The following is a 27,650-nucleotide window of genomic DNA, read 5'->3' on the forward strand; positions in this document are numbered from 1 at the left end:
TATTTCTTGGTGAGAAGATGTGTGCTGTTGGCCTAACTAGTAACTCACTGCCACATCCTGTGGGTGACTACTTTTCAGTAGCGTGAAGCTGGGTTCCTGCCTCAGAAGAGGCTTTTATTTGTAGGCCAAATTCAGCTAGTGGACAACAACTGTAATGAAAGAGGAGCAAAGATGGATGAGTATGTGATTTAAAACCCCAGAAAATAAGGGAAGGGGGAAATATGCAGGTGTGGAGGTCAGCTTGGAAGACCAACCAAAGGAAAAGAATTACATGGAAGAGATGAGAGGTAAACAGGCTTCTCTTGCATAGGCCAAGAAGGTATTTTGGGTTAGGTGGCCTGGGGGTGGATGGCACACGTGTGTGTGTGTGTGAAGACAGAGTGATAGTCTGCATGAAGTTCTCCAAGTTTATAGAGCAAACCTGGCAACTAAAGGCACACACTAAATTTATTTATTTGCCAAACAAGGCAAATATTTCCAAACATAAATTGAGTTCTTGTGCCTTGAAAGTGAAAATTGAGAGAGGGGTTGCTCACTTTATGGAAGGAGACACGAAGCTTATCCTGGGGTATATTTGTCACTATTTATTTTTTCTAATGAGGACTAGTACACATCTGTGTTGGGGATAATTGTTGATTATTTTCTTCGACTTATGTTTCAGCCCAGCAAACTAACAAGAACTATATCATCACCCAGGCAGGACACCTGCCATGCAGAAAAATCATTCATTTTGTTGCCCAAAATGATATCAAGTTGCTGGTCTCCCAGGTGCTCCAGGAGTGTGAACTACAGCAGTATACCTCTGTTGCCTTCCCAGCAATTGGAACAGGTCTGTGTCTCCCTTTTCTGAAAAGGGTTCAGTGCATGTGATTCTGCTGATCTCAGGGCTCAAGTGATAAATATGATTTATCTGGAGAGGTTATTATTTGGTGAAAATACATTTGGAAACTGCAGTCTTTAAAAATGTTATTAGAGGCTTATGAAAGCTAGAAAGCTTCACTCCTTGCAGTGCTCCAGTACATAACGAGCAAGAGTGTTCTAAAGCCAGCACTTCATTGCTGACAGGGATTCAAAGGTAAGTCTGTGCTTCCTGAAGAACCTGCAGCCTCGTATGTGTTAGCAGCTCATCAGAGAATAGCCAGGGACCTAGTTCTCTGTTGCTGAAATTAGTTGATGATGCATCTCTGGCCAGCAGCTTCACAAGTAGGGTTGATACGGATGGAACATGAACCTGTCAGAAAGCCCAGATTGTCCCTTTTTCTTCTCTTGTTATTTTCAGTTAGTTTGGTAGAAATCCCTGGAGTGGGAGAATCCAGAAATGCACCCTATGCATGTGGGAACCTCTTGCATGAATAAAACTAGGCTTGCATTTTGAGCAAGGAATGGACTACTTGGGCCACTGAGCAGCAGGCCTGTGGCCTATTAGTTACCCAAGACATATCATCTCCATCATAACCTGATTGGTTGCCATGCTAACAAAAGGAAACTTCCATTTTTCCCTTCCATTTTCCCCCAACTTTCTTTGCCTGATAAATAGAAACCTTTCCTAATTGCCAGCCTGACGTTATTCTTGAACTGTTTATGATCCAGGTGATTGTGCATGTTCATAGCTGTTCTTTTAAAGATATTTTAATAATTTGTGACAGTTATTAACACTTTTTAGAGCAAAATATCTGCTACTTTTTTCAGGAGAGGCAGGCCGCAATCCAGCTGAGGTAGCTGACAGCATGATAGATGCAGTAACTGACTTTGCAAAATGGAATTCTGCTCCGTCTGTGAAAAGTATTAAAGTTGTCGTCTTCCAGCCACATCTGATGAGTGTGTTCCATGCAAGCATGCAGAAAAGAGAAAAGTCTGCTGCAACAGTATTCAAATCGTTGATTTCCAAGGCATTTCACATGACTAAATGTAAGTAGATGTCACCTAAGTGCAGTTTATAGTTCAATCCATTTAGCACCAGCTAATAAAGATTAATATTGATTACAATCTTTATGTATTTCAATGTAGCACTCTGGAGCTCTGAGAAACGTCCCCCAAAGAAAAAAGCCAAAGTGGTTCTGGAAAAGAAAATTGACCTGGCTGTTGTACAGATTTGTGGTGAAAATCAAAAAGAAGTGGAAGAAGCTGAAAAGTGGCTGAGAGGTGCAATTTCAAAAGAACAATCTCAAACAGAAATTGTAGATGAGTCTATCTCTCATTTCGGTGAAGAAGAGAGTGAAGAACTGGATGACCTAGAAGAGAGATTAAAAATTGTTCTTCATTTGAAGGGTACCTCTATTGAAATTTCAGGGGTTACAAAAGATGTCTGCATGGCTTCTTTAGCTGTTCATAAAATGATCCTCAGGGTAAAAGCTGCTAAAGAGAAAGAGATCCAGGCAAAACTTCTACAAAATTTAATCGAATGGAAATATTTTGCAAAGGGTTCTTATGTGCCCTTCAACAGTCTCACAAATGTGGAGTTGGAAAATGCTTACATGAGAAAGCAGAAAATTATTGAAGTCACCATTGGTGAGCAAACACACACAGTGGATATGGAACGTAAGACTGCTGTGGATGCCCAAGGAACAGAGATATCCATTATACGTGTTGACAAATCTGAAGGTAAGTAAAAGCATCTTGACAGACTGATGTTCCTATGTGAAAACCTGGGTTGTATCCAGTTAGGAGAAGGGAATGATGAGAATATTTAAAATACTGTTAGGAGCTTTGTGCAGGTGCTTTTCTGGAGAATGTAGAAAGGAACCAAATTGGGAAATAAAAGAACCTTGCAGCTATTTAAAATATTTTGAAAGGAGAGTAATGTGTTCTGATGTTCTTAACAGGCTTACTAGCAATAATTTTCTTGTAGCAGTTGTCATTCTGGCTCTCGGCTCACTTCTGTTCTTGAGACATACCCTCTTCCATTTACTACTGGTCCTTTTCAAGGAGATACCTCTTTCTGACTCATCCATAAGCAAGATGTATGGACTTCCAGAAGGATTTATAGCAGGGCATATTTCATTTTAAGCAGGGGATTTGGGTGAATATGATTGATCATGTTTCTTTTGCAGATCAAAAGTCAACGATGCTCCCTCCTACGTGGGACCCTATGGAAAATGAGCAACCCAAAATAGTGGAACTAAAACCAAACTCAAAAGAGTATAAAGACGTGCAGGAAAGGTTTCTGCGGACCTGTCAGTCATTCAAAATTGAAAAGGTAAAAGCAAGTCATCATTTCTGAGCATAAACACCTTGATGGCAAGTGATGATGGTTACTAATAAAACCAGAAAAATAATTCCCCTGAGATTTCTGAAGTTGGACAACTCTTTTTGGCTGTCACTAATCAGTTTAATGTTGCAGTTGAGGTATTTGGAGCAGCTCTTAAGTAGTCACTTCTTCAGCTCCAGGGGAGAGTGCCCTTCCTTGGAATGGTTTTTGCTGTAGCAGAACACATCTTTTGCCCACATAAGGCACTTGTGCTGTGCAGGCCCAGCAGGCATCTATGGCCTGGAAACCTGCAAATGCCTCCTGTATTGTTTCCCAGGGGGTGTTTGTCTCATGGTTTGGGCTGGGTTCTGCTATCTGCCATGCCAGAGTTTGGAAGGATTTGACTAACATCTGTCATCATCTGGTATATGTGCATTGGAGCTAGGAGAGGAATCTTGGAAGCAGGTTGAATAATTGATAGGCTAACTTTTTTCATCACAGCAACCTACCCACTTTCTTTCTTTCTGTCTTGCTATCAAACTTCACAGATTGAAAGGGTACAGAACCCATATTTTTGGAAGGCCTACCAAATAAAAAAGTGTGAGATGGATAAAAAAAATGGCAGCAGAAAGAATGAGAAGAAGCTGTTCCATGGGACGAGTAAGGAGTCATTAACCTTAATTAACAAACATGGATTTAACCGGAGCTATGCTGGAATGCACGGTAATGTAACTTTCAAAACAACTCTTGTTTTCCTGAATAGGGCTAGGACTGACTTTCCATGCCATCTGTATAATCCTGCCTTGTATGCAAAATTACTTATTTTGTTGTGTCTCCCTATGGCAAATAAAAAGCAAGAGTTGTCCAGAGATTCACAGGCTCTGAACATGGCAGATAAAGAATTGCTGCTACTGAAACACTCACAAACATTTTTTTTTTCTGACTACAGCTGCAAATTTTGGAAATGGAACATACTTTGCTGTTAATGCCAGCTATTCTGCCCACGACACCTACTCTAAACCAGATGTGAATGGGAGGAAGTACATGTACTTGGCTCGAGTCCTTGTTGGAGAATATTCTCAGGGGATAAGAGGAGCAATTACTCCAGCAGCAAAAAATGCTGGCAACTCCGTAGATCTGTATGACAGTTCAGCTGATAACGTGAGCCAGCCATCCATGTTCATAATTTTTAATGACATTCAAGCTTATCCAGAATACCTTATCACTTTCACTAGATAAGTATTTTGATTGCAGCCACAACTGCATGTCTTTCAGCCTTTATGTAGGATGGAAACACCTGTAAAAAACACACAACAGAAACAATAAAGGGTTGCATCAAATTCATTTCTGTTTCCATTCAAGCAATCTCAGGCAATTTCTGATCCCCCTGAAGCTTGTTTATACTTGGAGCAGCTGAGCATATTAACACTTGAGCACAATATTTTACTGCAAACCTTTCAGATTACATAATGGGCCTTTGTACTGTATCAGCTTTCCCATACAGCCTTAGGACCTTCCTAAGTGCTGGTGGGGAATATGAATGATAATGCAGCCATGGACTATTCAGTGTTGCATTTCTGATGCCTTCTTACACTCTGTAAGTTACAATCTCATATTGTATTATGTTAGAGCAGTTTTCAATAAATGAACCAGTTGTACTTAATGGCTTGTGTTTGTCTAAACCTCTTCAGACATTTAGCATTGGCTTTCAACCAGTGAACTTCACTGGGCTTGACATTACAGATACGAATTGACTTGGTTTTAATACAGTAATCCTGCTGCTTTGCAGCACCTCCAACTTTAAAGAGCCCTTGGCTCCTCTGAATGTATTGGGTTTGACTTGGTTGGTTGTATGATTGAGAAAAAAATCTTCCAATGCTTTCTTTACAGAGTTAGGTTACTGTTGAAGTTTTACCGTGGGTTGGTGTGTCCATGTGAGCAATAACTACTGCAGGGTAACTGTGGCTGAGGGACACCTTGTCTAGGGAGGGTGGTGTGAAATAACATGAATCTGCAAGTCAAGTATCTCAATAGAACCATAAACCTCAGGCTATGCATTTGCACCCATCCCATCACTTCCTCTGTGACAGCACTGGAATGCTCCCTTTGGGCTTTTTTGCTTTTTACTGTCTCAGTTTTCTAACCACTGAAAATCGCTGAAATCAAGTGCGTTGAAATCAATTTAACCCAGAGCTGGAAATCAAGATATTGGTATGGGGGACAAAAGTCTTAAGTTTCACTTGTACAATGAATAAACTTATTAAATCCCCATAACAAATACCTGTGGCCAGTGGTTTATCAGCGTGCCAGAAGCCAGAGGAGATGGCTCCAGGTGCTTCACTGCAGCTGATGGATCACTGGTACCAGTCTGACCATTCTCCCCAGGAGCCAGTACTGCATCAGGTCTCAGCTTCCCCAGCACCACAAGAAGCTGCAGAGGACACCAAGGTGTTTTTTCACCAGTGCTTGCATTAGAGGTGCCGAGGGCATCAAGCATGGAGCAGAAATCTGTAGCCCTGGGCTATGTGCAGGCTGTGAGTGAGATGTTGCTTTCCAAATGGGTTTATTCTAACAAGCAAAGGCCAGAGCTAGGAGCATACAAGGGGACCAAGAATCATTGAATAGGCTGAATTGGAAGGCACCCACAAGGATCATCAAGTCCAGTTCCTGACCCTGCATAGGACATCCCTCAGCGTCACACCATGTGCCTGAGAGCATTGTCCAGATGCTTCCTGAATGCTGTCAGGCTTGGTGCTGTGACCACTTCCTTGGGGAGCCTGTGCACAGCCACCCTCTGACTGAAGAACTTTTTCCTAATATCCAACCTAAATCTCCCCTGACACAACTTGTTCCACCCCAATCTTGTTCTTCTGGCAGCAATGATGCAAAACGTGGAATATGCAAAAATTTTCTTAAGGAACCATGTTTGATCTTTGTACACGTTCAAGTGCAATCAACAAGAAAGGAGATTTCATCCATGAATAGCAGATTCAGAAACAGCAGCTAGCAAGTAAGCTCTAACTGATGTCCAGGTGTTAGACAAATTACTTGTTAGTAGAATTTCCTTGTTAAGATTTAGGGCTCAGCATGTTTCTGTGATTTGAGACTTAGGGGGAGGTTAACAAAGCTTGGGAAGAAGGATTTACCACTGATAGCAGACACAAAGAATGCAGAATTTACAGGCCACAAGGACATTTGGCAAAAACCCCAAGATAAGGAAGAAACTAACAAAGACAACTCAGCAAGTGTGTTGAAAGATAGAATACTAATTAATAAGAGAACTAAGTTACATGTAGCCAATGAACATTAATGCCTTCTTTTTTGCTAAAATGTACAAAGAGTGAAAAAGTTATGGCAGTCGCCGTGCTGGCTTTTTGCCACCCAGCCCCCCTTTCTGTGCAGAACTGTGGATGAATCAAATGCCCCGACTGTGTGTGTGGATTGGCCTCTTGCGCACAGGGTGGAAGAACCTCTCTTGGGACAACAGCGAGACGGGCTGCCAGCCCCCGGCACAGGAGCAGCCAGGGCATTTGAGGAGGTGATGGATGTGCTTTGGATGTCCTCGGGGGAGAGGAGCGTAAGGGCGCAGGTGTGAAGCTGTGCCCGGAAGGCCCGAGGAGGCGGCCTGGGGCAGGAGTGTGGCGATAGGCGGCAGACACGACAGCCCCGTGCCTGCCGGGAAAAGCCGCGCCCTTGGTGCAGGGGAATCGAAAGCGATAACGCAGCGGGGAGAGGAGCCGTCGGGGCAGCCATGGAGGGGCAGCGTCCGTGCGCCTTCCCGCTGCTGGTGCGAGGGGACTGGGGCCCCGCCGAGCCGCCGCCTGCGCTCAGGAAGAAGCTGCTCTGCTACTTCCAGAGCCAGAAGCGCTCGGGCGGCGGCGAGTGCGAGCTGCGGGCCGGCACCGGGATCGGGACTGGGCACATCCTCGTCTGCTTCGCCCGCCCCGAGGGTGAGCGGCCGGGCCGGGGGGGTCGGGGTGAGGGGACCCGGCGAGGGCAGGGGCCGGGACATGGATTAGTGTGTGGGCTCTCTGCGGGGGTGCTGGGGTCGTAACTCACACGTCTAAACTTCCTGCAAATTAAAAGATATGTACTAACTTAGCTGTTGCATACGATGTAATAATATATCCCGCCTAGTACGTGATGTGCAGTATCTATAGTATGTAATATGTTGTATACATCCCCTACTGTGCAATATAGAGTAGATAGTATGTTAACATGGTGTGATTCATGCGGATGTCCTGTGCAGCTCCAAAATTTAGATTCGATTATCTTTTTGGGTCTTTTCTAACTCAGGATATGGTATTTACTTAAATGTATGCTTAGATTTGATGCTTAGTACTAGCCTCTGGATTATGTTTGGCATAAAGGCTGTAAGCTAGTAAATATATCCCAGGAGGAACATATACATACATATTCATCTTGATGCACAGTAGTATTCTCTAGACTGCACTCGGAATAGTAAAGCTTATGTTAATCTAACAATTAGATTAGTTACAGAGATATATATATGTAAATATTACATCTATAACATGCACATATTTTTATAAACTTGCAGCAGAGTGGAAAGGATTTAGCTGCAGTTGGGTTAAATGTATATGTACACAGGCACGTATATGCAGAAACACACAGATACACCCACATACCTATATACAATTTTTCTTTTTCTTGCTTTAACATGCTTCCCAGTTGCTGGCTCTCCCGGCTGGTAAGTTCAGGACATACAGACCCAAGCCATTTCGGCACTGTCAGGAAGAGGATGTTCAAGGCGTGGGGCTGGTACCGGGACTCCCCGGGTACCGCTATGAAACACATGCTAGAGCCGAGTTTTGCATCTCTGGCGGTTTTTCGCAGGAGTACTGTCCTCTCCTGTTCTTCCGGGATTTTTTTAAGGAAAAACGCCTGTGCATACTGTGTCAGTGTTATGAGTTTAAAGCTCTTTCATTTCGCGGGACAGTGTATCTGTACATCCTTGTTCCGACCAAGGCGAGGTTAACTTCTCCAGGAGGCAGGAGGAGCACAGCCAGCTGCCTGGGGATATTCGATCCCGCTCCAGCCATGCGCTGCGGGCACGGAAGGAGAGGGAGTTCTTCCGGGGTTTTGCTTAGTGTGCGGTCGGATGAGCAACGTGAATCGCTCGCCTGTGTTGCACAGTCTGTTGTTATCAGTATTGGTGTTGTTCATGCTCGTTTTTCTTACTTCGTTGCTGCTTGTAGTCAATTGTTTTCATCTCATCCTGTAATCCTTAACGTTTACGTGCCTTCAGTTCTCTCCATCCTGCCACGGCGCGGGGAGGGGGGAGGAAGGGAGAAGGGGAGAAGGGAAGTGAGCAAGCGGCGAGGTCTGGCGTGTTTCAATGGAAACAATAAATTGCAGACTACCATTCCCAAATCGCGACGGTGTCATAATGTAGTGGTGGGAAGGTGCCATGCCATGTAAAGCTGGTTTTCCATTCAGATTTTCTCAGGGCTTTTTTGGTTTTATTTAGTCAAGCAACGAGTTCTTGCGAGACATTCTCATCAGTTGCATTTGGGAGGAGAAAGAAAATTGAGGTTGATTGTCACAGAGCCTGAAACAGCACTAGCTACTGGAGTGGAGACATTTGAAGAAAAATCGGTTCCCACAAAGGTGAACAAAAATTGTAATCCTAACCAGAGCTTTGAAATAGTGGTGAGAGTGTCTAATCTGTCACTGATATTTGGCTATTATTTTATTTTAGGCCTTGGATGCCATGAGCAACCTTCAAACAAAAGGTAAAATGTTATCCATCACTCTGTGTGCTGATTCTTCATAAAACAAAAATGTTGGTGCTTTTCTCCACACATGGCTCCAGTTCTCCAAGTTGTCATATATATTTTTTAGTTATACTAGAGAGGAACCTGAAAATCTTCAGATGCTGCTCTCAATTGCTTCGTTGGGTCAGCCTGGCTTTCGGTATTTTCTTCATTGGACAGAGTGGAACAGATGATTCCTGCAGCAATCTAGAAATTAGTAACTAACATCTGCAGAGCTCTTGCTTCTTGTTTCGTTTTCTTCTTGTTTATGGTGGTAGGCCTTCAAAGGCAGCTATCTTCTGGAAATGTTATGGGTTTGGTATCAGTTGTTGTATCTTGGTGAGCAGGCAGAGCCAGCCTGTTGCTCATTCCAGTTCAGAGGTTCTCTCACACCTCCACCCTCATCTCTCTGCCAAGCTGGAGATGTGCTTGCCTCTGGCAGACACTGGACTTCTGGGGTACTCAGTGGGCACCTCTGTTATATTTTCTGTTTGCAAAATTTTGTTGCATCCCTGTCAACCCTCTGTGCACGTGGGCCCTCCAGCGCTGTCATGCTGCACTGATGGCAGGGCACAGTGGTCATCAGGAGGCTTTACCTCAAGTAATGCAGAGCTACGGGTGGTCTATGGTGCCTATGGATGTCCTGAGCTATGTTCAGGCTTGTTTTGCCTGCACCTGGGCTAAGAAACAGATGCAGGGGCTGCAAGGTCTTTCCCAACCCTTACTGACACCTGAGTAGCTGTGGCCTCTTATCTCAATGGATTTTAGTTTGGTTTAGTTTAGTCTCTGACTCAGAGACATACCAGTGACCTTGGACGTGTTTACTCATCCCTATTCTTGTGCCCCAAAGAAGCTGCCTGCAGAATATTGCATCTGGGTTGGTTTGGATCTCAAAATGTCCAGAGGTACCCTGCAGTATTTGTTTGGTTACCAATCTCTTTTCTTGGGGAAGGAAAGGAGAGAAAGGGTAAGAAGAATCTGTTTATTCCAGGAAATGTGTACTAACATTTTATGTGGCTTATTTATCTTTCTGCTGCAGATGATACAAAAGCCTTGAAGAAAGCAGAGAGTTTTGTTCCAAACAGTGAACTCCAGGAGGAAGCTGACTCTGCAGAGGCCTCACCTTCAGTGGTGTTTGAGAACATAAAGACATGCAGTCCAAACTGCTTACAGATGCTGGTGGAGAACATCAGCGGCTTGAGTGTAGATGCTGACTTTACTGTTGAACTGATACCTGAAATAAATGTTGCTGTAGCTACCTTTATAAAAAGTATTGGTAAGACAGGATGACACCATTATTAATTTCCATGTATATGTATGAGTAATAGCTTTCAGAGCTTGATTCCTCTCCCATTAGAGATCCAGACTGTTTTAAAAAAGTACCCAGATTGCAGTCTCTCAAGAAAGATGCCTTATATACAGCTCCACAAAAGTGCCCATGATCCAAATGTTACACTGAAAAAGGAAAAATCTGGCATCTTTATTGAAATTGGATAAGAATACTTTGTTGTTTCTGTCTTGTTTTGGGTTAGATGAAGAAGAATTAGAAGTGCACCGAGTTTGGAGATTATATAAAGTCTCCTTTAGAGAAGACATACACTTATGAGATGGGAGCGGAAACATACTGGTAGTGAATAGCAGAGAGTAACATGGTTGTGTGCTTTTCACCTTTTTTATTACAACACAAAGTTATGTGGCACCAGAGACCATTTTGTTCCAAATACAGGGAGTAGACTCTGCTCATGTCTCTGCCTGAAGTGATAACCAGGGCTGATAATGACACAGGAAAATACAGTCCGTTCATACTGCTCTTCTGCTTACAGATACTAAGGAATTTGTCCAAAAATGTTCACAAGACAAGAGAGTTAGAGAATTCAAAATGACTGCCAGGCTTCTTGAATTGACACAGGCCATCAAGGCTGAAAACCTACCAGACAGCATTTCCACAGACTACCTCACAGTGTACTTTGAGAGTGCGCGGAGCGGAGGGGGGCCCGTGTCAGATGTCCAGCTCTTCCCCACAGAAAACTCGGCCATCATTACTTTCTGTGACCACAAAGGTAACACTGTCCTTTGCCTGACCAAGGTGCTCACAGGCAGATGACCCACAAGAAAGTTACTGCAAATGTGGGCATTAGGAGAAGCCTGGCTTTCTCTCACTGAAGTCAGTGTACACTGTCCTGTTCCTGGGAAGTTCTCTGGGTGTAGAAATACTGCTGCATGTCTAGGACTTCAGAACCTATTGGGGCTTTTGTTTTGTTTGTTTATTTTCTTCTGTTACCAGAGATTCATTTTAATACCTGCCTTGTGCATGGGTTCTTCTCACTGATGTTTTTTCTCCATTTGCAGTGGATTTTATTTGCAATACCAGATTAATTGTACTTGTAGGTAGAGGATCTGTCAGTGACTTCAGCTTGCACAGTTAACTTTCAGAAACTAAGGTCAAATATCTTCATTGTCAGGGACGAACAGAGCTAAAGAACAATCTTGTTACTATTCCTTGCATTCCTTGAATCACTCTCCAGTTTTTGTGCCAGTGCAACTTCTGGTAAATACCTGTGTTTGGAGACTCCTGGCTTAGTAAATTTACTTTGAGATAAAAGTTTTAAAATGTAATTTGGATCATTGTAATGGGGTTTTAAGTTCCTGAAAACATTATCGTTTCTTTGCTTAGTCCATTCCAACAAAAACAGAAAAAAAATGCACTGGCACAAAGAGTTTTATTTTAAGTTGAGGGTAAGGAGTATTTCATAGTAGTATGTTGATATGGCCTTGCTCTGTGATGGAGTTTCCTTGGGAAACAAGCAGGGTGTAGCTCTGCACGGGAATGCAGATATGAGCATATTTACCAAACAAGTTGGAGCCAAGCCTTTTATCTTGTCCTGTACAGTATAGTTTGGAAATCAGAAAGATGTAAAAATAGCATTTTGAAGAGAAAGAAAAAGAAAAGGAAAATCAATGTAATAGTTCTGAGAACAAAGACATTTGCTTGATTTGAAGCTAATGTTATGTGTATGTTTGCACTAACTTCTAGATCTAACCACGGTCCTGGGAAAGCAACATTTACTGGAACAGATGCTGATTTCTGTGCATCCATATTATCACTCCCTGGGAATGGCTCTCTATGGAAAAGAAAGACCAGCTGTCAAGATGCCAGACCCCATTAGGGTGCCACTAGACCCGTATGTATGGCAGTTTTTACAAAGGCATGCCAATCTGACCCAAGACATAAACCAGGAAATGGCAGTTTGCCATTGTGAGCTCAAATGGCCCCAGGCAGACTGTGCAAACCCAGAAGTTATGTTGTGCCCATCACCATCTCTCTGCAAGCAGAAAAATCCGATGATGAAGTTGCTCAAGACATGGCAGCAAGATGCTTCCACTGAGTTCTCGCGTATCATGGCACGTTACATAGCTATAAAATGTAAAGTCAATTCATCGGGTTGGGAAGGTGTGAAAAACAGGTTGTTGAAAGATGGTGCTCTGGTCATAACTGATATTTCTGAGGAGATGGTGGTGATTGCAGGAAACAGAGCAGCAGTGGACAATGCAGAGAAAGAAGTGAGGGAATGCATGAAGCAAAGTGAAAGGGAAAAACAGAGCATAGAAATTTCTGTGTCAGTGATTCCAGGGAAGTATGCTGTGCTGCACAATGCTGGGTTAGAAGAGAATATTCAGAAGGAATATCCATGCCTAAAGATCTTTTATGATGACCAAAAAAAGACTGTTCAGCTGTGCGGATTACCTGCAGAAGTATATAAAATCAAAGCTGACTTACTGGAAAAGGTATTGAGTATGCCATGTACATCAGTTACCATTGATCCCCATGTTTTCCACTATCTACGGTGTGTAGATAATAAAAAAATGTCAGATATGTTATTCATTAGGGAAAAAATTAATACTTTTTATGAACTTCAGGATGATACTGTGTTGCTATATGGAGATGCTCCCAAAGACCTTCTAGAAGCAGAAAAGCAAATAAAAACAGGTTTAAAATACGAGTGCATCAATGTGGAAGATGGTGAAGTCATTAAAAAGGATCAGTGGAAGAGTCTTCTTCTCTCCTTGCTCAAGACATATAATTCTTCCCAGGAAATTGTCATCACTTGGCAAACTGTTGGAAAAGAAAATAAAATGATTATTGCTGGCTTTTCTAAGGCTGTAACAGAGGTTTATCAGAGACTTAATGATTTTGTAGATAGAAACACAATCATGGAAAAAGTAATCCTAGCTAATTCAGTGGTGATAGTGCAGTTTGTAGAGAGGGAGAAATCTGGTGTTTGTGAAGAATTGAAGAAGAAGGGTGTGACAGTATGTTTTGACACCAAGACACCATGTATTTCCCTGAGGGGACCAAGAACAAAAGTGCTAGAAGCATTCACCATGTTTGAAAAATTTGTCTCATCCCTTTACTCAAAGAATGTGCCAATTGATAAACCAGGTGCAAAAGAGTTCTTCATTGAGAGGAAAGATTTATGTATTTTAGAGGCAAAGCAGAAGTTTAGCTGTTTCATTAGGATTAAGGAAGAAGAAGAACAGAAGGGTGGAGAAGTTGGTGATAAAGTGAAAAGAAAGGTCTACTATGAAAAAAACCTGCCAGGTGGAATTGTGGTAGGAGTGTATAAAGGTAACTTGTGCAATTACCCTGTTGATGTTGTGGTGAATGCATCTAATGAAAACCTAAAACACATCGGTGGCCTTGCTGATGCGCTGTCAAGAGCGGCTGGCCCAGCACTGCAGGAGGAGTGCGATGAGCTGGTGAGGAAGCACGGGAATTTGCAGCCTGGCTGCGCAGTGATCACGGGCGCCGGGAAACTGCCCTGCAAGAACGTCATTCACGCTGTTGGGCCCAGGTGGAGCAATGAGGAATCACAAAAGTGCACGTGGTTGTTAAAAAAGACAGTGAAAAAATGTCTACAACTAGCTGAAATATACAATCATCGTTCCATAGCTCTGCCTGCTATAAGCGGAGGGATTTATGGCTTTCCACCGCAGATGTGTGCAGATTCAATTGCATCATCCATCAAGGAGACCTTGGAAGAATTCATGGAGGACAGCAGTTTGAAGGAGGTTCATCTTGTGAGTAATGCAGAAGAAATCATTCAGGTTCTGAGTGAGACAGTAAAAAAAGTATTTTCAGCTAAATCATTCTCCCCACAATGGCTGAAGCAAAAAAAAAGCCAGGAGAAGAGAAAAGGGGATCTGAACATGGTTATAACAAAAGAAGGACTTCGCATCCAAGTGGAGAAGAAAAATGTTCAGGAAGCCACGGTAGGTCTTTCCTTTTCTGACTCCTTTCTAACTTGATGGTAAGATCTTTCAGTTCTTTCAATTTAAATGAAAAAGGATGGGACAGTAGGTTTTACAAGTACTTGCTACATAAGGAAAGATCAGCTGTGTGCTAGCTAAACAAGGACGCAAGCTTGCAAAACTTGAGTGTAGAGTGAGATCTGTCACTGCAGCCATTTCTAGAGGGCAGCTGTGAATTTCAGGGTGTTTCATTCCCAGTTAGGTCTTGTTCGTTTTCCAGATCCAAGGCCAATATGTAAAAGATTTTGCTTTTTTTTCCTAAAGGAGAAATTCTAAAGTACTTCCTAACAGTACTTGTATGATCTGTAGCTATCTTGGTTGGATATTAGGGGAAGTGGGTACCTGTCTGGGCTGCTGCTTTGGGTATCTACTGGCATCTTGTTCCTTTTGCTGTGTGTTGCTTTGTTAGGGCTTTTAATCTTGGTGCATATTTTTGGTTGAATTCTGGCTGTAGCTATTTTCTTTGTAATGTTGTTGCAGACGGATGTTGTCGTCAACAGCGTTGGCACAGATCTGAAGTTTGGCGTGGGGCCTCTTTGCAAAGCCTTGCTGGAAAGAGCTGGACCAGCTCTCCAAGATGAGTTTGACACCAAAACACAAAGTCAGGTTGCTGGTCCTGTAGTCTGCACCAGTGGATGTGCTATGGCCTGCAAGGCTGTGTTTCATGCCATACTACCCAAGTGGGATGGAGGACAGTCAGAGAAGGTATATTTTAATTATTAACCCACCCGCAGCTACATACTTATTTGGGATCTGCCCTGAAATTTCAGGTTTTAACATAGTTATTTTAGATGACTTGACTCCATTTTCTTCTGTTGGAGTGACCTTAAAGATGCCTTGATGAACTCAGAGCTGCTTGTCATACCAGTTTCTTTGGAACTAATAATAAATGATGCCTTTAGAAAAAAAAGTGTCTTTGCTGTGTTTTACAGGTCCTAGAAGATGTAATCAATTTCTGCTTGAAGAAAACTGAAGAACTTGGACTGAAATCGATCACTTTCCCAGCTATTGGGGCTGGAGGATTTGGATTTCCTAAAATAATTGTTTCTAAGTTGATGTTTGATGTGGTATTCAGGTTCAGTAGTAGTCACACTTGCAAGAATCTCCAGGAAGTTCATTTTCTCTTGAACCCAAAAGATCTTGATTGCATTCAGGTAGTTCTTCTCAAGACAAAGCTGTCTTTGTAACATACTGCTGTAGTTACACTTTAATAATCTATTTTACTTAACTGCTTTCTACGGGAATAATTTGGCACTTTCTTACTGCAGTGGGCCAGTGACAATGAGATGTCTTTCCAGTGTCTCTGAAATACAAACTCTCAGCAAGCAGAAGCTGCAGACAAAATTGGCCTTGCTGCTGGCACTGTAAATGCTTGTAGATGCTCCCTTATCTTTTGACAGAGGAGTTCTAGCAATGCAGAGATATCTTTTATCACACTGTCCACCACTGGGTCTTTCACTGTTATTAATGACACTTAAATATGACTGTAAAGTGTGTCAGGTGCCTCAGCAAGAGCTACATGACAACGTTAATTATAGAAACATTCAGTGTATATACTGTGAAATACTATCTTAGGTACTTTTTTTCTCTCCTTAGGCTTTTACCACTGAACTAGAACATAGGGCAAATGAAAGTTGCAATGCCCCAGCAGCACAGCCAAGTAAGTTTTGTAGGGATAGGAGGTGGGACATGGGGGAGAATGTAAATGCTGTTAAGTGGTTTTATATGTATCAGGAAACAGAAGAAATACCATCAGGGAAGAGGGCATTTTTTTTCCTCCTAATGGACTTGCATTCTTAAATGTCATTTGTAAAATTCTCAGGGAGGAATTTCTTTTGTTGAGGGCATGGTCAACTCTCAGTGAGGCCAGTCTTATCATAACAAAGAGGGTGTTCTGATAGGAGACACAGTAGTTTGTCCTGCTCAAAGGATATAAGATCTTGCTCTCACTTGGCCAAATGTATTTTTGTACCTTTAATCTCCTACATATATATACACACACATATATATAGTGGATCATTTCCTTTCCATTAGTTAATTGACAATAGTGGGACACAATAGCCAAAATGTGAGTGTACTGCATCAAGGGCAGAGGCTTATTTGTAAGGATATAAAGCTCTTCTGCCTCAGTTGCTGAGTATCAGAGAGATGAAGTTAAGAGTGGGCAGATAAAACATGAGTTAGATAAGTTTAGACTAGAAGAAATGAACAGTTTTGTATCCATGAAGGCAAATATGAAATAACTTACAAAAGGGATGTGATCTGATCTCCATTACTGGCAACACTTTAGCTGGATGCTCCATTTCTTGTAAGAATTAGTTTAGGAGGCTCTGTTACAGAGCTGGTCAGATCAGATAAACCCTGAAGGCGTTTTCTGAATTCATATTGCATAAATTTACAGGAGTAGAAATGGTTTCACTTCCACACGATTTAAACAGGAAGAATACTGTGCCTCCCAGCTTTCAGAAAGGGAATAAAGAGAAAAGCAGAGACACTCTACATCCATCAAACTGATCTAGAGCATATTCCTTAAAAGGATAAGTAGAAGTTTTGATCAGTGGAAGAGAATAATACTCCAAACTGAAGGAGAAGTGATTTAATGTATTTTTCTTCCCCTTGCAGATTTCATTAAGCCTGTTCCTACTGAAATATTGGGAGCTAATGAAATGAAGATTGGTTCCATCACACTCCAAGTAATTGGGGGAGATATTACCATGGAAGATACAGAGGTTATTGTAAACTTAGCAAATTCATCATTTGATGCCAAAACAGGTATTCTGTTGAATACGTAGTTCCTTAGCAATAAATCTGGGCTACTTTTTAGAAAGGGGTACAGATGATGCCTTAGGTTTTAACCTTTATATTTTTCAAATTCTGCACTGCTTGGTGTGTGACTCTGAAGTTTCTTGTAGCCTGTTAATTTCTGCTCTCTCATGCTAGGTAGACATAACAAAGCCTCTCTGGGCCTGCTCTCCAAGGACACCAAGACTGTCCTGGGCCAAAAGTATAAACCAGAGAGCCGCTAAGGGGGGTTAAGCTGAGGGGAAAACTGAAGCTTTAACTGGAGAATTAACCCTGCTATGCGAATGAACCAAACCTATAAAAGGGTAAAGAACTCGTGACTTGTGGTCCGTCTTGAGGTCCACCTTGGCAGTAGCCTCTGGCCCCAGGGTGTACCTTTGAAGGCCTTTCAAACAAATACCTACTTTTATTCCCTTACTCCTGTCTAGTCTCTGCTTCTAGGAGTCCTCTTAAGGCATCACAGGAAAGAATTGTCCACAAGGGAAACTTTTATGAAGTGTTTTTCAGATGACAGATAAAGAGTTGTGATTAGCCAGGAAATAGATCTTAAACAGGTTTTTTTACACGTCCTGTATATTTGATTTCATTTCCAAACAGAAGGCATCTGACCAGGTTTTTCTTGCTTAAAACCAAAAAATGTTTAAATAAAAGGGAATTTTTAGATTAAGTATAATTCCGAAAAAATGCTCTTATCCTAAAATGTTTCACTGTAAGACAAAGCCCTGGTTAAGTAAAGTGCTCTGTAAGAAGCAGAGGGTTTTGACATGGTGAATTATAAGCATGAAAGATACCAAATGATATAGTTCAAAGCCATTGGAGAGTTTGGTGAAGGGCATACAGGTTTGGCTAGTGAAACTATGAAGTAGGAGTTGTTCTTAATGACTTGTATTCAGCAGTGAAGGAAATGTTCTCTCTGCAGCTAGTACAGTGTGTCATGGACAGTACTTAGGGAAACTGTCAAGGTTTTGAACTTTGTGGTATCTTGCCATACAAGAATTTAGGGTATGTGTAGAGTACAGAAGTTGGGTAGAGTTTTAAGTAGAGATAGTTAAGGTGACTTAGTGAACATGTGTGCTTTTCTTGTGTGATTTAAGGGGTCTTCAAAGCAATTATGGATGCTGCTGGTTCCCAGGTAGCAGATGAATGTGCTCAATATGGTATGTTAAAGCATACTATTTTTTTTTTTATTATCATTCTCTCTGAAAACTTGAAGTTGTTTTGTAATTCTCTACTCTGATGACATAATTATTTTATCTGAAAAACACAGCTTTCACTTTTAGGAACTTTGAAAATCCCTGTTCTCGTTTTGACACATACATTGAAAATTTTTCTAATCACAGTTGTTTAGCAACAACTAAAACATCAACGTGTTATGCACTTTATTCTCATACTGGATCCAAAACATAGGCCTGTACTGGCTACTAAGAAGAAAATTAACTGTATCCCAGCTGAAATCAGGACAACCCTGATCCTAAGTTCCTCTGTAGTCTGCATTCTGCCAGACCAGTAGAGCAGTAAAATTCCAGCTCACTGTGGTTGGCCACTACAAGCATAGAAAGGGACATTTTAGATGTATAAACAAAATGTGCCTGCTCTAAGTCTGGAAATTGTCTTTCAAGATGAAGTTTCCTGGATTTTTTTCCCAGCCTTTTGCTCTGTAGGAACTTTTGTACAAACACACATATATCATTAACTTCAAATCAAGCAAATATCTCTGTTCTCAGAACTATTACATTGATTTTCCTTTTCTTTCATTTCAAACAGCCACTTTTATGTCTTTCTGATTTCCAAACTATTCTGTACAGGACAAGATAAAAGGCTTGGCTCCAACTTGTTTGGTAAATATGCTCATATCTGCATTCCCGTGCAGAGCTACACCCTGCTTGTTTCCCAAGGAAACTCCATCACAGAGCAAGGCCATATCAACATACTACTATGAAATACTCCTTACCCTCAACTTAAAATAAAACTCTTTGTGCCAGTGCATTTTTTTTTCTGTTTTTGTTGGAATGGACTAAGCAAAGAAACGATAATGCTTTCAGGAACTTAAAACCCCATTACAATGATCCAAATTACATTTTAATTTAATGTACAAAATATTATTCAGAAAATCCTGAGAGTCATAAGAAAATCACCTGGCAGATAAACCTTTTTATCAAAGTAAATTTATCAGCCTGATCTCAGTGCTTGCAGAGCATCTCACAGTCATTACCTTTGTGATCTGTGAGGTGGTCTGGAACTCTGTGCTCATCAATCCATTCATCCTCACAATATGACTGCATTTTGTAAGCAAACATGAGTGCTCTGAGAAATCACAAACATCTTTTTTAAAATTCCATACCATTCTTAGATCAGTTGGACATAATCTTAATGAGACTATGTTTACCACTCAGCTCTTTTGCAGAATAAAAATTTGGGCTTTCAAGGAATAAGTGGCATAAGAAAGCTTTTCACATATAAATTAATTTGGAATGCTTTTAAATAAAAGTGAGATGTATTCAAAGTCATCATAAATTCTTAAATTGCATGTAATAGGGAAATATTTTGTAGCAGAGATCTTAGGAAATTAGAAAACACATGTACGTGAATTGATTTCTCAAAGAAACTCTGCAGAGTATTTACAGAGAAAACCAGAACAAGTAAACCCACAATAAAATAGTTCACAGTGTATTTCTCTCCACTTTTTCCACTTCTCTTGTAGCACCAATATAACAAATCAATATTACCAGAAGAGATTGCAACTTTGTAAATGTTATGTCTCCTTCTTTATCTTCTCTCTTGCAGCTGGGAGGTATCAAAGTGGCTTTATTACTACACAGGGTGGGAATCTGTTGTGCAGTAAAATCATCCATTTGATTACTGATAACCAGGTGAAGAGTCAGGTCTCCCAAGTGCTTCATGAGTGTGAACAAAGGATGTACAAATCTGTTGCCTTGCCAGCTATTGGAACAGGTTTGTGTTTTCTTGGGAAAGCAGTGAGGGCTGTGATGGGGGTAGTTCAGAAACAGACAAACTTAATATGAGTAACAGTAGACTTGCACAAAAACTGTTCACTGATATGTGCCTTTTATTTTTGTTTAGGTCAAGCAGGACAGAGTCCAGCCAAGGTAGCTGATGAAATGTTGGATGCTATAGTGGAATTTGCAAGACAAAAATCAGTACAACATTTACAGACAATTAAAATAGTCGTCTTCCAGCTGAATATGCTCACAGACTTTTATGAAAGCATGAAGAAAAGAGAACATGCAGCTTCATCCACAATGGAATCATTGTTATCTACATTTAAATGTAAGTTGGTGTGTTTTCTGTGTGTGTGGGCAAATAAAACTGAAGTTCTTTTATTTACAACTACTAATTGTCATATATTTATCCACAGCCTTTTTTTGGGGCAAAAAACAATCTTCTGAGAATAAAAAGTTAATGGTTTTGGAGAAGAAAGTTCATTTAGTTACATTTCAAATTTGTGGAGAAAGCCAAGAAAAGGTGGATGCAACTGAGTCCTGGATAAAGGATTTAATTTTAAAGGAACACCTTGAAAATACTGTTGCAGATGAGGCAATTGAAAGTTTTGATGAGACACAAATTGCCAGTTTGGAAGATCTCCAGAGAAGAAAGCAAGTCACCATTCAGCTTGAAAATAAGCTTTCTCCCCCTCAAATTAAAATTTCTGGTATTAGCAGGGATGTCTATTCCGTTTCTCTAGAAGTTCAAAGAATGATCCAACAAATTAAGTCTACTGAAGAAGAACAATCCAAGGCAGAACTTCTTTATAACCTGGTAGAATGGAGGTATCCAGGAAGGAATGATAGCTTTGTTGCTTTTGATAAACTGACAAATACGCAGCTGGAGCATGCCAAACTATTTAAAAAACCATATCTGAATGTCAAAATTAACAAGAAGAACTACAAGGTGGATCTGAATACTCTAAAGGCTACTGATGACCAAGGAAAAACTATAAACCTCCAACGTGTGGCAAAGGATGAAGGTAAATGACATTTTTGTTAAATAAAAGAGCTTGAATTGTGATTATTGAATGATGATTCGGATAAATGCAAACTCGGGTATCCCAAAGGAGTAAGGTAGTCCATAGCTTTTTTCCCTTTTTCTTTTTTTTGTTTTTTTCCTTCACCAGCAGTTTTGAGTTTCATAATCAGTGCCAAGTATGAGTGAAGTCAGAACATCAGTTTAAGTGCAAACATTATCTGTACAAATGTGACTGGTGAGCATAGATTTCATGCTTAAATCTTACAAAGGAAGTGGTGTATGAAGAATACATAAAATTCTTCTGGGGTTTTAAAGCTTGTTTTAGTTAGATATTGGTATGGGGATAATTAGACAAAATGTAAAGCCTTAATAGTGCATTACAAAGACAGCAATGTTTGGAAGAGCAAGAGTACTCGTTAAATGAAATATTGCAGAAGGTCCTGTCCTCTTAGCCCTCTCTGTGCAGGTGGTTTGTAAGATGTGGCCTGTGAAGCTGAGCTAGTTCTCTGTCATAATAATGCAACCTCTGTTTTGCAGATATGCAGTCGATAGAGCTCCCTAAGGAGTGGACAGACATGCAAAATGAACATGTCAAACTGGTGAATCTCAAGCCATCACATCCCGAATATAGAACAGTTGAGAAGATGTTTAGGAAAACATGTCCGAACTTTAATATAGAGCAGGTGATATCATATGGGGTGGGGAGGGGGGCAAATGTCAATGCTTGGGCAAGAAACTTTAATATACTTTCTAAATATTTGCTTATAAGGTGTCTGAAACCCAATACACCTTTTGTATGTCAGTGTCCCCAGCACTGTACAGGATGGATATAAATCAAAGCAAGTTTCCTCAGAGCTGTTCTGCCATTTCTGCCATCTAATGGTGCAAAACCAGTGACTGTCAGTCTTCAGGCTAACTCTTTGTTCGACTAATGTGGTACTCACTAGTTAATGTGGTATTTCTAATTAGGAAATTCTGTATTGAAATGGAGGCATGAGTAAATGCATTCAGAATACAGGAAAAAAGCCCCAACAAAATCCTGGTAGACTGACATAAAGCTTTGGACTAATTTACACCTTCTTCCCTATCATCCCAGAGCTTTTCAGTCTTGGCTGGCAGTTTTAACCAGTGTCAATATTTGATCCTGCTTATTTAGAAGTCTGCAACACAATGCACAGAGATTTAATTGCCAGGGAGAAGATGGAATTGTTCTGAATCAAGACAAGAGATAAACAGTAGAACATACAATCAAATTAGGAGTAAGAATAATGTGTTTAAAATTTTTCTTCCATCACAAGCTTCGATGAGCATGGGCATGAAAACACACAAAGAGAACAAAACATTAGTGTACTGTAGAAAAATATCAAGTAATGACATTATGTCTTTTTCTGTTAAAAAATGGAAAGCAGTTACAGCAATGCCTTTAAGATTATACTTTGATGCAGAGACACTGCTTCCCCTTAAGCTGTATTCACATTCTTGGCATAGGGAGCCAGCAACATCCATCCTCCCACCAAGTGATTTTTATATAGTACTTTCTTACGGGTTGCTAAGCTACACATTAGAGGAAGCAATTTTGACTTGCAAGCTTAGATCTAGAAGAGAAACTTAAACTCAACATAATGCTATTGCTACAGTGTATCCTTTAGTGAGAAAATCATCAGTAAAGATGATTAGGATGTATAGAAAGCATCTTATGTCATTGCCTCTAGCAGTGGTACAGCTGCCTCTTTCTAGAAATGACAATGCACAGCTACCATGACTGCTGGGTACCTGGTATACTAGGCAAGACAAATGTTTACCCAAAATTACAAAGCTTGAAACTCTCTTATAAGCTGCTTTGGTTTCTGATTTTTCAGGAGGCTTACATATTCAGTTCTTCTACCCAAACCTCACGCTAACAGAACATAGTGAAAATTGCTGTAATTCTTTCAGTTTGATTTCATTTTAATGCTTTCCTACCATGATAAATATTCATCCCTATCCTATTTATCCCTAGTATAAATATAGTTAATTTTGTAATTTTGCAGATTGAAAGAGTACAAAATCGCGTCCTCTGGCAGACATACCAATTAAAAAAAAAATTTCTCTGTAAAAAGAACAAAAGTGAAAATAATGAGAAGTTGCTATTTCATGGGACAGCTGCATCCTCATTGAGCTCAATTAACTACTATGGATTTAATCGTGGCTATGCTGGAAAGAATGGTGAGTCATTATCCAAATCAGTTAATTTCCTAGACATGTATGAGTGCTACAGGATGTCAGTGTTACAGTGCTGTCAGCACAACATGGAACCTGAATGAAATTAGGGAACACAGTAATTAACATCTCCTGAGATTAATCTGTATGGAAAGAGGAATTACCTTGTTCACTTAATCCCTTGTTGCTGGATGCCACCATGTAAAGGATATCAAAGAGTTCACCTACTCTGAAATGAAGCCTGGGCAACTTTTGGGAATTGTTTTGTATCATTTACCTAGAGAAAGGAACAAGGAACACTGTTCAACATCCTCTGCTGAGGTAACAGCTACTAGCTGATGGTATCTCCTCTCCTCTCAGTCAAAGACAGGTAGCAAAGCAGAAGTGCAGATATTTCTCCTGTTGCCTCCAAAGATTAGGACAGCATAAGATGCCACATCCTTATCAATTTTATGCTCACAAAATCTATGAGATTCATGATTTAATTCTTAGCCTTTAATAGTTGTTAGAGACAACTTAAATATTTAGCATAAAGATTTTCTGCATTAGTTCAAAGCTTGTTTTGTCCACTTTCTCTAGTACAGTCATGCTGTGTGTATTATTTGGCAGCATTCAAAGATGAAAGACAGGATCCGAAGAAGTGGAACATGAACTGAATTGAGATGCTAGTTGATTTTAGTGGCCATGTAACCTCACTTCAAAAGTCCTTAATTTTTGCTCTTAATGTTTTCTTCCTTAAGACAGAATTGTACATGCCTAGGGCTGATTTGATCTTGAGAGAGCTGGGCAGCTTAACTCAGATCTAGTTGACACTTCAGTGTGGTCTGGATCCAGAAGTAGACCTTTCTCTGTCTGGATACTCTGGAGGGTACTTGAACTGAGATTTTCTTGAATAAATGAAGCCCAGCATACACAAAATATATCAGGTTGTGCACAGGTAGGAATGGCAGCCACAACTTCTTTTTAAAACATGACCAGAGATGTAGTTTCGCTTTCCTGCTCTTTGGTAGTGTCAGGAGGTTGGATTTACTCAGGAAGCAAGAGCCCTAGATCCCCATGTCTTCTCTCTGCTGGTAGATATTGACACCTTTTCATCTCAGCTGTGATTAACAATTGGGAAGGTACACTCCCCTTCTGTCAGGCTATGTAGCCACGGAAAAGTATCCAAGGATCAGGGCAGACAGATAGGAAGGACCTGTCTGGCTTGAACAGCTTTTTAGCAATGTCAGAAAAAAGAAATCTCTCTTGAACAAAGACATGTGATTCCTCTAACTTGCTGGGAAGTGTGACTAGAAAACTATAATTACATAGTCATTTTAAGTCCAAAAGTCTCTGAAGAATTGCAGTTTGATCGATGGCAGGCTAAACCATGCTAAACAGAGGAGCCCGTTTCTCCATAGGAAAGGGAAGTAAAAACCTGCGTGTTGATACTTACCTGGTATCTATGTGGGTTCATATTTGATTCTGATACAAAGGATTATTACTAGAATTTTGTGTTTGAACTCTAACCACATTTTTAGCCTCTGCAGTGTTAAAAAAAAAAAAAGAAGTTTTAGTAGAGATTCTTAGGAGAATAAGAACACTAACTGTATTTGAAAATGTTGTCTTTCCTAACAGCTGCAGCCATTGGAAATGGAACCTACTTTGCTGTTCATGCATCTTACTCTGCTCGGGATACTTACTCCATTCCAGATGTGAAAGGCCAAAAACACATGTACTTGGCTCGGGTCCTAACTGGGCAATACTGTGATGGGAGAGAAGGACTAAAGGCTCCACCACCAAGGAGCCCAGCAGATCCTACTGACCTGTACGACAGCGTGGTTGATGATGAGATTAATCCAACAGTGTTTGTCATATTTAATGACATTCAGGCATATCCACAATACCTTATTACTTTCAAATACTAGAATGATCTTAATAGCCTAGAAAGTGTTAGTGCCTTTTACATGTAAGAATTTACAGGGCAATTTTTAAATTCTTTTTACATCTAGGTTTCTTCTTTATTGATCTATCAACGTGTTTAAATATGTCTTCAAATTATCAACACAAGGACTAACACAAGCAAATATTTTAGAACATGTTATTTCAGTACTCACATTTCAAGTTCAGTTATGCAGAGATGCAGGCAAGAGCTGTGAGAACAGCTCTGACTTCTTCCTACACAAGGCAGAGGGGAGCGGTAGGAGAGGGAGCCTGTTCTGCCTTATCCGTGGCCAGCAGTAAGAAGTGTGGGGTAGGTCAGAGCACCTGTGCGTGTTCCTATTTCCAGTATTCACCATAAAGCACCTTCTTGTGAGAATTTATTTAAAATGTTCTGTGCTGAGGGAATCCAAAAGGTTTTTTCAATCAAAGCAGTGCTGTGATTCTAATAACCTCACCTACCAGCGGAGTTTTCAGTCATCCTTAGGTATCCACTCAGCCTTGTTGGTGCTAAAAGTCTGGAAGAAAAAGAATTCCCATATGAGCATGCACTTTGTATTTATTGTTTCAACCCCCTTACCTATATGTTGGTTACCCTGGCATACTTTGGTTATTTCCTAGGTATAAATTACTGAATTCATACCCATTTCTTAGGGGAATTCTCTACAGTCCCCCCTACTACTTCCAGCTTCCACAAAGTCATTGCTTTTGCAACTTTCAAGACTGTAAAGAGGGACTTTTAATTTTTTCTTTTCATTACTGAAGCATTAACCCTTCTGTAGAATCACCAATTTGCAGAGTCAACTACTCTACAGAGGCATAACTCAGCTCACATGCTTAAACAATTTGAAAATTTTTGAAGTTCTTAAAGTTAATGGCACTTTTACATCTTTGCAAGCTGTACTTTTAATCACCTTGCAATCTTAAAATTGCCAATCAAAAGCCATATGCACTGTTTAATAAAAGTTTCAAAGAGCTGAGTTGTTTACAACAGGAGCACGCTTCACTTAGAAGTGTTGCTTCACATTTGGAGTATGTTACGTTGATGCAATAAAGACTTTGAAGACAAAATGGTTTTCTTGTATTGTCTGAGTGACATGATTTGTGCGTACAAATTCCAGGTGAAATTATTTTGCCTTGGTCGAAAAAAGACCCGTGCTGCAACCAGCTGCCACAATGTCTTAAAACTTCACCATGATGTTCTCATTGCCTGCAAAGAAGAAAAGGGTTTACAGCATCTGTAGATTGCAATGTAAAAAATTTCTGGTTTTCACAGCAAGTGCCCATGCAGCACTTCAGATGCATGTCCTGCATAAAATCCCATTTAAAGCAGAGTTTTATCCACTCCTGCTTTAATAGATTTTGCTCCCTGTGTAAAGGTGAGGATGCTTTTCTCCTTTCTCTGCTTTTTGGGTGCTTTTCTGTGTCGTGGAGACACTTCAGCAGCCAGAGTAACTAGGTTTAGCTGAAAGCACCAGCTATCCACCAGCTTCTCCGCTTGCTGTCACCAAGCAGCCGGGTGAGCCAGGACACAGTGCTTTCTATTTGTGTGGCCCTCTTTATACCTGAACACCTTGGAAAGCAGGAGGAGCTGCAAGATGAAGGACTACAAAAACCCAGATACCTTTTATCAGTGGTGGTGGTGGTAAAAGTTTCTCTAGTTGTTTCCCTACTGGAAACTTGGGGATACCCTGTTGTACCGTGTTTGTGGACTGAGAAGCTGGAAGAAGGCCGTGTTGTGTACGAAAAATGAAATCCCAGGCTCAAAAGGAGTTGGGGGTGCTGTTTGACAGATGGCTGTATATGAGCCAGTGTGTGCCCAGGTGGCCAAGAAGGCTAATGACATCCTCCTGGCTTGTACCAGCAATAGCGTGGCCACAGGACCAGGGCAGTGACCGTTCCCTGTGTTGGGCACTGTGAAGCACCTCAAACTCTGTGTTTAATTTTGGGCCCATCATGACGAAGACATTGAGGTGCCGGAGCATGTCCAGAGAAGGGAACAGAGCTGGGAAAGGGTCTGGAGCACGAGTCTGATGAGGAGCAGCTGAGGGAGCTGGGGGGGGCTCTCTACAACTCCCTGACAGGAGGTTGTAGCCAGCCTAGGGTCGGGTTCTTCTCCCAGGTTATAAGCGATAGGATAAGAGGAAACAGCCTCCAGGGTTTAGGTTGCACATTAGGAAAAACTCCTTCACAGAAAGGGTGGTCGAGCATTGGAGTGAGCTGCCCAGGGAGGCGGTGGAAGCGTTCAAAAACCGTGTAGAGGTAGCGCTTGGGGAGATGCTTTAATGGTGGCCTTGGCGGTGCTGGGTCAGCGCTCGGCCTCGGTTACCCGGCCGCTCTTTCCCCCCGCCCGGCCCCTCCGCCTCTGGGCCGCACCGCTCGCACCCGCCGCCGCCGCCGCTCCCTCCCCCTCAGCCCCTGACCCCGCCCCTCGCGGCTCCACGCCCAATCAGAAGCGCCCGCCGCTCCCGCCC

At 41.2% G+C, this 27,650-nt stretch overlaps 2 protein-coding genes and 1 long non-coding RNA gene across 5 annotated transcripts in view; 2 read left to right on the forward strand and 1 right to left on the reverse strand.

Annotated features, from left to right (window-relative positions):
* Positions 1–4,850, forward strand: part of LOC121670839 (protein mono-ADP-ribosyltransferase PARP14-like) — a 17,615-nt gene extending 12,765 nt beyond the window's left edge. Inside the window, 6 exon segments of the mRNA XM_042041681.1 lie at positions 662–829; positions 1,690–1,908; positions 2,008–2,601; positions 3,051–3,196; positions 3,736–3,910; positions 4,137–4,850. Coding sequence (XP_041897615.1) covers positions 662–829; positions 1,690–1,908; positions 2,008–2,601; positions 3,051–3,196; positions 3,736–3,910; positions 4,137–4,426 — 1,592 coding nt within the window. The 3' untranslated portion in view covers positions 4,427–4,850.
* LOC121670848 lies at positions 4,361–8,474 on the reverse strand. The gene is made up of 3 exons (XR_006018300.1): positions 7,834–8,474; positions 5,469–5,618; positions 4,361–4,484 (listed from the first exon to the last, which is right to left on the reverse strand). It is a non-coding gene; the product is annotated as an uncharacterized LOC121670848 (long non-coding RNA).
* LOC121670840 (protein mono-ADP-ribosyltransferase PARP14-like) lies at positions 6,737–26,249 on the forward strand. 3 transcript variants are annotated; one of them, XM_042041684.1, is made up of 17 exons: positions 6,737–6,821; positions 8,676–8,815; positions 8,907–8,940; positions 10,001–10,237; positions 10,785–11,021; positions 11,996–14,232; positions 14,752–14,976; positions 15,204–15,425; positions 15,868–15,931; positions 16,894–17,043; positions 18,168–18,230; positions 19,858–20,025; positions 20,155–20,361; positions 20,450–21,058; positions 21,595–21,740; positions 23,088–23,262; positions 24,874–26,249. In XM_042041684.1, exons 3-17 carry the CDS (start codon positions 8,919–8,921, stop codon positions 25,161–25,163), a joined length of 5,052 nt encoding a protein of 1,683 aa, XP_041897618.1. In that variant the 5' UTR covers positions 6,737–6,821; positions 8,676–8,815; positions 8,907–8,918; the 3' UTR covers positions 25,164–26,249. The 3 variants fall into 3 exon arrangements, with proteins under 3 accessions (XP_041897618.1, XP_041897616.1, XP_041897617.1); XM_042041682.1 differs by lacking the exon at positions 6,737–6,821 and adding an exon at positions 6,849–7,137; XM_042041683.1 differs by lacking the exon at positions 6,737–6,821 and adding an exon at positions 8,276–8,340.
* The last annotated feature ends 1,401 nt before the right edge of the window (positions 26,250–27,650 follow it).

The sequence above is a fragment of the Corvus kubaryi genome, unplaced genomic scaffold (genome assembly GCF_017639235.1).
Source record: "Corvus kubaryi isolate FWS band 111438036 unplaced genomic scaffold, C.kubaryi_AGA036_p1.0 37396, whole genome shotgun sequence".
Classification (NCBI taxonomy): Eukaryota; Metazoa; Chordata; class Aves; order Passeriformes; family Corvidae; genus Corvus; species Corvus kubaryi.